This window comes from Lagenorhynchus albirostris, chromosome 3, assembly GCF_949774975.1.
Source record: "Lagenorhynchus albirostris chromosome 3, mLagAlb1.1, whole genome shotgun sequence".
Classification (NCBI taxonomy): Eukaryota; Metazoa; Chordata; class Mammalia; order Artiodactyla; family Delphinidae; genus Lagenorhynchus; species Lagenorhynchus albirostris.
The window spans coordinates 145,267,986-145,282,145 of record NC_083097.1 but is presented as its reverse complement, the minus strand read 5'-3'; the positions used below and the strand labels follow the sequence as shown (position 1 = coordinate 145,282,145).

The following is a 14,160-nucleotide window of genomic DNA, read 5'->3' as shown; positions in this document are numbered from 1 at the left end:
CAACAAGAGTTCTTGAGTGTCAGTGATGTTCTATATATGCTATGCTGGGAGTACATAGGAGAATAACAGATTATCCCACTCCTTAAGAAGCCAAAACTCACTTAGAGTTCCAGCAGCACTGAATTTATACTGAATGAAGAGCTGGGGGCACTGCAAGATGACATGCCCTCAGGTAGAAAAGAGGAAAGCAGATGTACAAATGCTCTTTGTTCCAGTGGAGGAAAGAGACGAAGACTAAGAGAGGTAAGACAAGGAGGAAGGAAGGAAGGAAGGAAAGGAAGAGAGGGAGGGAGGGAGGGAGGAAGGAAAGAAATAAGGAATGGGGGGAAGGAGGGAAGAGAAATAAATTAAAGGGACAAACTGAGGCATAAGATACGATACATGGAAAAGATATGTTCTTGTAGATCTGAAGTTCTCACTTGGAGATGGGATAAGATATCATTGCCTAATCTGGAATTACAACGTTTGAATCCTTGAACCTCTCCAAGAGTTCAACTCTGAGGAAGACCCATAATTGTCTCTTACTGGTTTTCAAATAATTCAAATATTCTTTCAAGTTCAAGAATACCCCTAAGACTTCAATACACAGTCTCTGCCTTGACTATGTGACAAAAGAGAGGAATCGAAACAGATATTTCACTTTTAGAATAGCCTAAGTGACATATGTTTTGTGACATGGTTCAAGACACTCATCTCTTTCTATTCATCAACTGAAATATCAAAGAATTCTCCTACAAAGGAGAATCTCAAATAATTACCCATTGCAGCTGCCTTTGAGTATGAAGCTTTCATAACTCATCCAATGTCTTGATCAGAATGATGATTTACGGACTTCTACATTTTTTTTTTTTTTTGAGAAACCATCCCTTCAAGTAAACAAGTTCATACCATAAGTTGCTGACCTGACCCATGGCTCCAGAGGTGAACATGTGACCATAAGTACACAACCTGCATATTCATTCTCCTGGTCACAGTGTTTAAGACCTTAGTACATGACTCAAGATAGTTCTTGGCATAGGATTTTGGTCGAACAACAGGGAACCTAGCGTTGCTTAAGCTAGTAGAATATGAATCTGAGTTTCCCAGTGGCTTCCCCATTGGAAAACTTGCCTCAGAAGGCAGCCAACAAAAGGAAAGCAGAGCCAAGATCTAGAGAGACAGAGACCATCCGAATGACACTGAGCATCTGGACCCAGCCGTACCGAAGGCCAAGTACCCCCAAGATTTTTCAATAATGCGAAATAAAATAAAGTCCTATTTCCCCGAGTCAGCTTGGGTTGCATGCTCTTCCTTTGCACCGGTAAGAATCCAGACAATACATTTCCTGTATGCTGCTTCTTATTTCCCATCACACACAACCAACCTGGTCACACACACAACCAATTCCCTGCCTAACTCTGTCTTGTAGCCAGGAGACACATAAATTGTTATTTTGCAGGTTGCATTGGAATGACTCCACCTCTATAGCCTTTTAAACGGGTAGCTAACCTCTGTGATGCAGACCATCGAATATCAAATCTCTTAGGTGCTCTAACATGTCAGCTCACTTTTTGGCCACTAGGATTTCATGGACAGGCGGATCAGCTGCAAATACCCGCTCACCTGTCATGTGCATCCTCCTAGAACCAAATAAATGTGAAATTCTCTGAGATCTGCTTCCCTGTCCCCATGGAATATAGATTCCTGGAAGGTTTTCACCATATCTCAAATCAAATGAAGAATGTTAGATGAAATGCAGAAGAGCCTCAAATCACAAATCATAGTCACTGGAGGAGACATAACTCTTCAATGTATGAAGATTTCTTCTTTTTTTCCCCAAATGAACTTGGAACAATTATTACCTATTCATAACTCTCTAAATTGGATTTTTAAGCTGTTTTTGATCAGCAGCTGGTTACAATTTTGTAAGAGTTTCTCCAATGGCACAAATACTGCTGTACCCCAGAGGAATTGCAGAGCTAATCAATCACTTACATAACTAGTACTCACTGTGAAAATAATGTCCTTGACCGAACGATGAACTTGAAAACATATTCCAAAGCTTTCAGCGTTCTTAAAATTGGCTCACATTGCTCTCCTCTGCTGGAGGTATCCAAGTAAGTCTTCAGCACCATCATCAATTTCCTGAATAAGGGATTACATTTTCAAAATACATCTCTTTTCAGCCCACAGCATGGTAATTAGTTTGTTTACTAAATTATAAGGCATTCAATCAAAGGTTAGAGGTGATGGTATAGCCAAGCTCACATAGTCATTTACACCATAAAATAACTCTGCCTAAAAATATATGTTTAATACAGGCAGTGAGTATTTCCTGTCCATAAACAGCCAGCAAAGGAAAAAGTAGTGAGAAAAAAATCTTTTGACTCTGGGAAAACTAGTCACAGTGAGGATGTGAGGGGGGATGGTGGTGGAGATAATGTTCTTTTCAGCTTTTTCTTCCCACAGAAAATGTTCCTGTAATATCATGGAACTCCGTTGCCTGGAAACTTACCATGTTTCTTTATTACCAGCAGGGTGGACTTCGAACTACTTGGCCTGCTTTTCCAGGTCCCTTCACAAACGGGCCTCCACCAACTTTTCCAGCATCATCTCTGATCTCTAACCCTCAGTTCTCTATACACAAGCTGTACTGAGCTACTTGTCATATGCACTTCCTTCTCTCTAGCCTTTGAATCCCAGTGTGTATCACAAGTAGCTGTTCAATAAATGATAGCTGACTGACTGACTAAATGAATGAACGAATGAGCAAACACTTCCATGTACTTCTGCCACCATAAAATATTCGTACCAACCTATGAGTTTGCATATTTTTATTTAATCCAAATGACACAGCCAGATTGGGTTTTGTCAAAAAAGGCAGAACTCACACAGGCTGGTGACAAAAAGAAACTACTCAAATTTTTGTGACCTAGGCATCCTGGCAGGGCAAGCAGGAAGTACACAGTTACTTACTTGTAAGCTAGGGTAGCACTGAAATGCTGTTGAATGTAAGCCTCCAGAACGGTGTTGAAATGCTGGAATTTCCGGTCAGCAATGAGTCCTATTATGTAGATCTTGAGGAAGAAGCAAGGAATCAGTGGGTTTTGTGGGCAGACCCAGGACAGGAAGCTGTATTCACATGGCATAACTGAAACCCTATCAAATTCTTTTGCCCAGGAATTAGGTCACTAATATAGCTTCAGTCCTTTTCATGAAGGTAGTACCTCTCCTCAAAAGTATCTCACGAAGTATGCTACAGGGTTTCACGGTCAGATAAGCTTGAGAAATCTCAAGTTATCAAAACCTTAGACTGCCTTCTTTATTGCAGGCCTTATCAGAGTCTTCCATATGTTTATGTGCATTGTAAATCTCCAAGAGAGTCACGCAATGGTCAACACTTCCCTAAGTTCTTTAATCAAAGGATCTTTTTGTCAGGAAGCATTTTTCCTTAGACACAGCTTTCTAGGAGGCCCTCTTGGGAAGCACTGGATTAAGTCACAGTTGTCTCCAAGTAAGCTCTTTAAAAATGTAAATGTCACTGACACAAAGGGTTGACACATTCATACTTTATTGGTCACTGATACCTTAATGCAGATTTTTTTTTTATGTTTATTTTGACATGACATTGAGAAGATGTGAGTTGGGACCACAAGAGGAAGGACAGACCATTTCGAAAGGTGGAAAGGAGACAGATCTGTCTGGTGTACCACCCACTCTAAAATGTTCCAGGGTGGGCAGGAGGAGTGTAACAACTGCTGCGCTGGAGACTGAGCAGGAAGAAGGTAAAAAAAAAGAGTTAGGAAACATTTTGGATGCTTTACAACCTGGCCAAGGACTCACTCCCCGTATTCATGGAAAGCCAAAGCGACTATTCATGGTATCCAGCTTCATGTACCTTCAACCAGGGCCAATCCACCATCAGCACTTAAACGCTCCCCTTTTAATCACCCTGCCCATGCTTTCAAATGAACTCGAAGCGAACGAAGGGAAACAGCAACTCGTTCATTGGTCTGGTTGCCAAATGTTACAATGCCTCCAAAAAATTCATGAAAAGGGCCATGTGGGCCATAAGTTCTCTGTGTTCTCACAGTGAGACACATGTTAATGCCTAATGTCACTAAACACTGGCCCCCTCTCTCTTACCAAAGCATCAAAGACGAGGATGTCATACTCATTACTTTGAGAATGTTCCATCATGATGTTGAAGAGGGCATCCAGAGTATCCTGGAGAAACTGGGCAAAATAATGAAGGTCTTGTAAGAAAGAGTGTAGGTGACCCAGCAGTCCCACTCATCAGTGTTTACCCAAGAGGGTGAGGGCACACATCCACCATGTGCCATGTTCAGGAGGGCCAGGTACTTTACTCACAAGAGCCAGAACTTGGAGCAACCCAGTTGTCCATCTTCAGCAGAGTGGATAATTATAGGGTGGCATTTTCACATTATAGAACACTCCACAGCAATAAAAAAAAAGAGCAAACTACTTCAACGTGGAATGACGAATATAACTCTTGTGAGCATTGTGCAGGGTAAGATAAGTCAGACACAGAAATGTCTATTCATTATCACTCTCTTTTTATGAAATTCAAGAACAGGCAAAAACCCCATCGATAATGATGGCAGTCAGCTTAGTGGTTACTCCCGAATAGGTTACTGATGGAGAAGGGGTAAGAGGGAACCTACCGCAATGCTGAAAATGTTCTGTACCTTGACCTAGGTGGTGGGTACACAGTTGTGTACATGTGTAACAATACACTGAACTGTACTCTTAAGATACGTGCTCCGTACATATGTTACCATATGTAGAGTATACATCAATAATAATTTTTTTCTAAAAACAAGAAAAAAAGAATGCAAAAGGGAGACAACAGAATGCCCTTTCAGATGACTTTTCCAGGCTGACAAAGGTGACAGGCCTTATTAAAGGATGTCTGGGGAATTTCCCTGCCATTGTTGAACCAGGTAGGTGGGTCAACAGTGCACAGTTAAAGCATTGATCTGGAAATCTGACCATTGCTTCTCCATGTATGGGCAATTAACTAAAATTTGATACCCCTCCCTCCTAAGAGATGGGTCAATATTTCCTAGAGTCGAAACATAGAGCTACTACATAAAGATGTTCAATCTCAGAGTTTCTAGTTGTACCAGGTTCCCAATGGAAACAAGATCACCAGGACCTCTGGGAAACACTTGTCCCAATTCATAGTGCTGGAGAGACAGTTGCTTTCATTAGATTTGCGCTTCAGACACTATATTCTCCACCACCATGTGGACACAACAATACATCTGACATTTACATCGTTTTCTGCTTGTTTCACCTAAAATGTGAGCGCTGATGTCTTTCCTTTTCTCATGTTTAATACATAACATTCTCGAAGCAGCAGAAACCAAGAATACTTTTTATTTCTAACAGCAACATGTAGATAATACTAAGAGATCATACTACCATAGCAACTTACAACAACAAAAATAAATAATAGTTACTATTTGTTGAACTTTGTACATTTCCATAAGCGTTAGTTCAATTATTGTGCATTATGTGTAAGAGACCTGTGGAGTAATTTTTAAATATGTATCATCTTGAATGCTCACAACCCTGGAAAATATGTCATATTGATAATACTATCACATAAAGTTGGCAAGCAGTTGAACTGGGATCTACACCAAAGTTGATCTATTTTCAGAGACTGAGCACAACCATACTTTTCTCCTTTTCAAGATTCAGCATCACTGAACCATATCATCCCCCAGATATACCAATAAAGTCTTCTAATGCCGACTTCGGACACTGTATCCCATTGTCAGAAGCAAAGTTGTCCTATCTCCCTCAGCACTTCATCTCTCCCCTGAAGCCACCCATGATTTAAAGCTCTGTCACTGGTGGATGAATACAGGCAAAATGAAGCCCCACTGACCTTTACTACTTCTTCTCCATCGACAATCTTCAATTTTTCTAAATTCTCCTGTAGCAGTTGTGGCTTCATACGCCACTTCAGCAAACCCAGCAAACCCACTAAAATAGAGTCCAGACAAGCAGAATTACTATTACTGGCCTGAACTGTCTGTATCAGGACCTCCCCTGGCCTGCCCACACATAAACACACACACACACACACACACACACACACACACACACACACACACACACACACACACACACACACACACACACACACACACACACACACACAGAGCTATCAATGTTTCCGATACCATTCTGGGTGAGCTTTGTGGAGCACACCAGCGTAGAAATGCAGAATACATCCCGGGAGCTGACAGAGAGCCCCCCAACACTGCTGGAGCTTCGACTCAAGGTAGCCCCCTTGTTTTCCACATGGTGTCGGTAAGAAGGAAGAGTCAGGTAAGCACTGGCATCCTCCATCTTCTTGCTGTCCCCCTGGAAACAACACCTTGGTTACTTCCCCAAGCCAAGGGTATGCACCCAATGCTACACAGAGTTTGCAGTGGCCAGATTACACACTGTAGGTAGAGAGGATCAGAAACAGTGAGGGACATCATAAGAGGAGCAGTGAACATCAGCTGGTAAGGTAAGGCTGTTTTTCCACAAAATAGGCGAGAACCCAAGGTTACGTTAATGGGAAAGGGGTTGATCAACCAACCACCTGAAGGCTCTGTGGACTTCATTAATGGCACAGAGGGAACTGAAGATTCCCAAACAGGATATTTTAATTCATTCTAAGTTTTATAAGATCTTAAAACAAACAAGCCCACCAGCAGGATAAGAAATTGGCTTAAAGAAGAAGTTAACAGCAAAGGCACTAGATTCTGAAAGTGATGGTATTTAGACCCTCTTCTCCCATTCACATGCCTGTGTCATTTTGGACACATTCCTTGGTCTCTCTGTGTCTCATTCTTCTCATGATTAAACTGAGAATTAATCATATTACCTACTTCTAGAAACCTGGAGCAGACTAGATGGCATAATGCATATAGAACACTTAGTAAAATGACAGACACATAAGTCCCTTGGCATGCTGAAGTGAATGACTAGAGGTAGGCATTACAGCAGTCAACATTTACCGAGCCCTTACTCTGCACTAGATGCTGCACTAAGTGCTTTGTATGCCTTAGTTCATGTCACTTAAGCCTCACAACAGTTGTTACTGTTGTGTATACTGTTATCATCTCCAGTTTACAGATGAGGAAACTGAGGCTTAAGGAGGGTGACTAAATTGAAAACTGACTGCAACTGGGACTCTGCCCCCAATGAGTTCACAATCTTTTAAACCAAGAACTACCTTGACGCATCAAAACTGAGAAAACAGAGCCTGTACAGAAGGAAAAGGGGTGTTCTGCAAAAGCCAAAGAGACTCAGAGAAGAGTACCCTGTTATGAAGCTTTGATGAGGCTGTGTTTGCCATGCAGACCACAGGCGAAAGGGCAACTCCAACCTCCAATGCTGAGAAAGTCAAAGGGCAAGGGTTTGATCCCTGTGCTGACCACTTAGGCTTTGCCCTGTTTCACAGCCATACCCTTTGCCTCCAGCCAGGGGCTAGCTAGCTATGTTCCACTGTCACAGGAGTGGTTGTGGGAAAGCGTGCATGTAAGATCAGGAAAATACTTCCCCACTTCTAGAGAACAGTGCAAGTCTCATGACGTAAAAATAACAGCAGCGGCCCTCTATACTCTTTTACATGGTCCTTCTGCGTGGGTCATCTTATGGTCATAAACACGGCCATCACCACTTAAGGAAAAGGAAACTGAGACTCAGCAAGACATGGGAGATGACTCCAATTTAGTCAACAGCAGGATCGGGACCCTAAATTGTGATATTTTTTTCCATTAGCTACAGTGAGGAATCTCTCAAATATTTCTTGCTGGTCTTCTGTACATCCCACAGGTGTCTTAACAGAGTCAAAGCCCACTCTGTATGTAACAATAACCTTCCATTTCCTGAGAATTCCACGTACCCAACAATGTCATGCTTACATGCACTGACTCATATAATCCTCACAGTTACTCACTGAGAGCTCACAGATGAGGACACGGAGGCCCAGAGAAGTTACGACTTTGTACAAAAGGCCTCACAGCTGGGAAGCCCCTATGTGTGTGACTCTGGGGTCCCTGCTCTTAATTACCAAGCCATCCTGCCATCTCCCCCTCACTTCCTGCATGCTCCCCACTGCAGAGTTAATACCAGCTCATGGTACCTTTAGGACAACCAAGTCATGGCATCCGTCATGCAGAGTGGTCCCATCTTCCTTCATCAACTTCACATAGGACATGGCAAAGTTCTTTTCTCCTTTATCCTTGGCTGAAAATAGCATTGTTGAGGTCAGGGAAAAAAAAGATACTTGGGCCACCCAATGATCCCACCCCTCTCCCCTTAGGGGTTTTGCAGAGATGCCATTTGGTTGGGCACTCACATTCCAGGGATGACCGATGTCGAAACATGAATCGCAGGTGGATCCTCTGCATGTCTTCAATAGGGACGGCCACCTCAATAGGCAGAAACCAGAGCTCAGGAGACAATGAGTTAAAGAGCCCTCCCCACTCCACCCCGCCCCCCGCAAAAGGCAGCCTGACCATTTAACTTAGAGTGCTGCGTGCTGATTTATTACCCAGCCATCAAGCCTGATGAACTGTAAATACATTACATAAGAACTGGCTATGAAGAGAAAATAAAGTACCAAATGTAATCCATTTGGCAAATTGCATTCCCAGCCAATGAAAAGAGATCTGTAAATTATAGTGAGGAAACATGAATCTCTCCAAATTGATATAAAAGTCACATAACTTCAGCACAGGATTTAATGCACTGCAAACTGCACAGTGCACATTTTCCTTACACACTCCAGGAGTCTGGGCAGTTGCAGCAGGGCTTAGAAAATTAACAGTGCCCATTAGGGGGCTTGATGGGGGACTGTCATTTATGTAAATTAATAAAAATGCTTGAATCCAATCATATTCGGGAAAATCCTAGGCCTCATTCCCATCTTTGGTTTTTCCTCCAAGGACACTGGGCCAAGACAATCACCCCTTGGTCACCCAGTGTCACTGTCCAGTGAGTGGTCTGCTGTACCCTTGACTGAGGTGCTTTTGGCCTGTCTCTGGACTATCCCACCTCCCAAAGCCCCACAGCGATCCCTGTATTATACAATTCAGGCCCAGACAGAGAAGCTTAGCTACCTGTGAGAAAAACCACTCAGATTTTCTGTGGATACTTTCTGCTCCAGAAAATGAAATTTGAGCCCAAAGAGGTCCACCACTTGTTTGTGTGTCTCAGAGCACAAGAACTGAGAGTCACATGGGCAGCTGTTGTCCAATTCATTCTTTCACTGCATATTGAATCAATACTATAAGCTACAATCATGTGAAGCACGGGCCATGCTGACATAAGGCACAGTCCCACTCAAAGAGCTCATGGCCCACACAGGGCAACACATAATTATCACCATGTGATGAGGGCTAGCAAAGAGATATAACTGGGGTACAAGAGAGCACAGAGAAAACAACCTGGTCCAACAGCTCTCTGACCCCAAAGCTGGGTAGGTCATCACTTTTAAGAGAGTGAGTACAGGGAGACCCACTGAGGAAAACAGGAATATAGGTGACAACGCAAGAACCACTGAGGTTTGAAGAGCTACCTCTGAAAGGGAAGTCTTATGAATACCTTCAGTTTGGGTTCAGAGCACAGAGTGAGTAAAGACTGCTATTAATTACAAGGCAGAGACATCTGAAGCTGTAATCAAGCTTCACTGTCCACTAAATTAATTCCGAACTCCACTTCCAATGCATGATATTCCCTTCTGCTTCAGTGTGACAATCTGGTAATGCAAATATTTGTGGTTAATGCCACTTCCATCTGAGGTACCCTCCCAACGGTGTACCTACCAGGTATTAAATAGCTTTTTATAGCATCACATTTGCTCCCAAGCTCTGTCACTCCTCACTGCTGAGTAAAACGACACAACTTGATGTCTTGGGCACAGTCCACAAGATCACCTGACAATGCCATGGTGGCTATAGCTGCCGGGCCGCTGAAGGGTGATCAAGAGGACCGGGCAGTCGCCCACTGGGCCACTATTTCCACTGCCTGACACACCACCAGAGACACGCTAGGCTACTGTTTCAGATCTTAGGGAGTCTTAGAGTCCCCCAACTATTATCATCATCATTATTATTATTATTACCTTGACTGTTTCCATCCACCGTGGCTGTTTGACTTGATAGTACACGACGGACCGATATTCATTCATAGGTTTGTCCCCAGCTCCCACGCAAATTGCATTCTGACCCAAGAAAAATGAAAAGAGAGAAAACACTATAGAATTGCCGTTTTCTATGCTTGGGCAATTTTGGTCCCGAGGCCAAGGCTGGCCACAGGGCCTGGGATAACCCTGCCTTCTTTAAGCCTTCTGCCAGGTACCCTTCTACATTATGGATTTATACATGAATGTGCCAGGCCCTGGGAGCGACAGCTGCTTAACTATAGAAATTCTATTACTTGCATTCTGGAAACCACTGAAGCGCAGCAGGAGCTGACGTGGCTGCCCTATTGTCAGCGGTAACCAGCCTTGGAGCTGCTGCGCGCTGCCAGTCTTATTAATTCTATTTGTTTCCCACATCTGAATTGCACAAAGTTACCAAACAGGCTCAGATCAGCCAAGCAGCAGCCCGTTCCGATGGATTTCTGATGCTAACACACCCAGGTGCTGGCGGGAGCTGGGTAAGCGGAGGGAGCTTGGGTTTCAGACAGACACATGGGCAGAGGGGGCTAAAGGAGCCCACAGCTAGGGAGCATCTTCCAGGTACCAGGCCCACACTAAGCACTGGGATACGGGCATGAGTCAGAGAGTAAACCTGACACGAGGGCTCACAGTGTGGTGTAGGAATCATTATATGAGCAGACAAATCACTAGGCAATGTGAAGTGATGACAGATATATGTATCCAGTTGTCCGCTGGTATCCACAGGGGCTTGGTTCCAGGGCCCTCCCTTCCCCGCCACTGATTAAAAAAAAAAAAAAAAATCCACAGATGCTCACATCCCTTATATAAAACAGTGTAAACAGTGTAGTAGAGTTGAACTTCTGCATCTGCAGATGCAGAACCTGCAGGTACAGAGGGCTGACTGTATAATACTATGGGGCACAGAGAAAGGACACCTCAGTGTCCCCTGAAGACTCAGGGACTATTTCTTGGAGGTGATGACAGTTGAAGTTCTTGAAGAAAGGTTCCAAGTTGGCTTTGAGCAGAAACACAGGAACGACATTCTGAGAGAGAGTGAGCACAGAGCAAGCATACCTACATAGGATATTTATTCTTAAAAAAATCACCCTCAGAGTAACAAGAATTACCTTGCAATAGAGTATGCCAACCCCTAATTCTACCTCTGTGCTCATTCCAGTTGTTTGGCCCCAAAACAAGATCTAAGGTAGGGTCACTCAGAAGGGGCCTAAGTTCAGTTTTTCTACCAGAACAAGAGATTTCAACCTCAAGTCTTCAGAGATCTAGGGACATGAGGATTGGTTTTGCAGCCCCAAGCCCCCAAACCACAAAACTGTGTGCCTCTGGGCACTTTTATGGTGAGAGAATCCATGACTCTCACTAGATTCCATCAGATTCTCCAGTGGATTCCCCACCAGGCTGAAGGACCAAAGCTGGCCACTCTGGGCCCCTGGGAAAGCAAGCTAAGCTGCGGGAAGGATAATTCTGTCCCTCTGTACTTCTGAGCTATAGGGAAAGAATGAGTTCAGTTTCAATATTGACTGATGCTACATATGGTCAGATCAAACCCATCTGAAAATAAGGCTACAGCATCCTTTCAAAACTTATCTCTGAAAAAACAAGGACAACCAGGGAACTGCAAATGAGGGAAGACATACAACTCTCTTTTCAATGGTATGGCGCCTTTCAGAACTTCTTGAGGTGCTGAACTAAAAACATGCTTCCAAAGTTGTCCTAACCATTTAGAGAGTGCTTTGTGTCCAGCATTATGCTAAGCCCTTTACACGAACTGCCTCACTCAATTCAATCCTCACAACCGCCTCTGACGATTACTGTCATTATCCCCATTTCAGAACTGAGTAAACTGAGACCTTGAGAGGTTACATCACTTGCCCCAAAAGGTACCAACGCCCGGACTACATCTCAGACCCTCTAATTCTTTGCCCAGTGTTCCCTCTGTAACAACCTAGATGCCTTCCAGCCTCCTAAGATTTATAGCTAGTGACAATGATGGGCTTAACATTTCTGTAGCTCAGCTGAATCCACATAGCTTATAAAAACTGAAAATACACATGTATCTGTGGTGAAAGTAAAGCTGCTGTACAACATGCAGCTGAATCCCACAAAACTATCCTGATGATGAAAATTTTTGATTGCCTAAAGCTGGAGAAAACAGTCTCAGTATTATTCTGAGAAAGACCTAAGACAGCTCCCTCCCTCGCAACACTTCAGAGATAAAACCGAATGTCGCTGGGTGTGTAGAAAGAGCATTGTGACCAGGGACGGGGCCGGTTTTCAGGAAAATATAGCTTTGTGCTTGTCTCCAGTGAACCTATTCAATAATTTTCCCTATTGTCCACCCCCATGGCTCCCTGTTAACAACGAGAGCCCCTAATTGGCTTCAGGTCAGTAGAAGGAAGCCTGAAAATTTTAAAGCCGACTTGGCCTTGGTGGACACACTTCAGCAGGAGGAAAAATCAGGCTCCAAACACAGGTCTTGTTTACCTCGTAGGAATCACCTGAGGAATAAATGACACCAGGGGTGTGAACGCATTTCGAGAGCCAGGAAGTGCTTTAGGCTGACAAGGTCGGTCTTATCATGGGAAGATGTCAGTTGGTGTCCACGAGGCAGTAACCAAGCCTGCGACAGCTCTACCTTTCTGGTAATAGTGAACTTCGATGAACACCTGTTATGTCAATTACCTCAGCTGGCATTCACAAGAGTAAGGTGCCACTGCTGGTCTCAGTTTCAGACAGAGTCTCCTAGGCGTAGAGAGATTATGTAATTTGCTCCAGGTCATCCCGCTAATCAGGGCTGAGCTGGGCTTTCGGCCTGGATGCCTGGCCCCAGAGGTCATGTCTTAAGCACTACACAGCACTGCCCCCCATGCCCTACCTCCAGCCCTGTAACCTGGCTGGTCTCAGAAGAGCAAAGGTCTCTCAGCCCGGCATCTGAGCATTTTTACTTCTTGAAATTGCTTTAGGTATCCCCACTGGATTGTCTGTTTGACCCCCTCAGATCCTTTCCAGGGCTTTCCTGCAGTTGGTCTGCTTTTCCTAAATGTTACCTCCTTCCTGTTGCTGAGTATTTACTACATACCGGGTGCCTTACACCTACCATTTTGTATAAACAGCAACCCCACAAGGAAGAGATTATTATTCCTCTTTTGTAGACATGTAAACTTGCCCAAGATCACACAGCTAATAGGAGGGGAGGGTGGGATTTGACTGCTGTCAGTCTGATCTCAGAGCCCAGCCTATTAGCTTCTCTGCTATGGGTCCTCCTAAGCAAGGTCGTTGAGACCCCAAAGTGAGCCAAGGACAAGTCTAACCTACTCTATCCTCCGACCCCACTCTTCCTAGGAGCGGGAGGACAAATCGATACCCCTAAAGGGGACTGTTCCCACCAACATCAAACAGGAACGTTTAAGTGTGCTGCCTGACACTTAATTAGGCAGTAATATTTATTTCTGCAAGTAGAGAAAGAAAAGCCTCCCACAGGCTTCCTTAGCAATTTTCAATAGTCAGTCAACTGAACTCCCCCTAACTTCCCTCACAGATGAAACTGCAAATTATCGCTGTGCCCCACAGTTACCTCTCCATTTCTGCCCCCAAATTCCTGCCTATGTATTCATCTTTGATAAGTGCGTCTGTTCAGCCTGGTTGGGTGTGACACGAAAGGATGGCAGAGTCGGAAGTACAAATGGTTCAGAAACGAGATAAGAGGTCTGCTTTCCCATTAACCGTTCCTTCTAATTTGTCCTTCGGCAACATCGAGGGCAAGCACATCAGCGTTTTAAAAAATGAGGCTGAGGTTGAAACGTTCTCCAACAGGTAGTTGGATAAAAATGACTTCAGGGCTTCCCTGGTGGCGCAGTGGTTGGGAGTCCGCCTGCCGATGCAGGGGACGCGGGTTCGTGCCCCGGTCTGGGAGGATCCCACGTGCTGCGGAGCAGCTGGACCTGTGGGCCATGGCCGCTGGGCCTGCG

General features: G+C 44.2%; 1 protein-coding gene across 1 annotated transcript in view; it reads right to left on the bottom strand.

Annotated features, from left to right (window-relative positions):
* The window catches only part of DOCK2 (dedicator of cytokinesis 2), a 410,412-nt gene that overhangs the window by 335,398 nt on the left and 60,854 nt on the right, over positions 1-14,160 (bottom strand). The window contains exons 15-22 of the mRNA XM_060146542.1: positions 10,136-10,234; positions 8,369-8,441; positions 8,153-8,256; positions 6,195-6,378; positions 5,897-5,994; positions 4,126-4,215; positions 2,956-3,056; positions 1,990-2,124 (exon numbers count right to left, since the gene is read on the bottom strand). Of these exons, the coding sequence (XP_060002525.1) occupies positions 1,990-2,124; positions 2,956-3,056; positions 4,126-4,215; positions 5,897-5,994; positions 6,195-6,378; positions 8,153-8,256; positions 8,369-8,441; positions 10,136-10,234 (884 nt within the window). The remainder of the gene's footprint in view (positions 1-1,989; positions 2,125-2,955; positions 3,057-4,125; positions 4,216-5,896; positions 5,995-6,194; positions 6,379-8,152; positions 8,257-8,368; positions 8,442-10,135; positions 10,235-14,160) is intronic.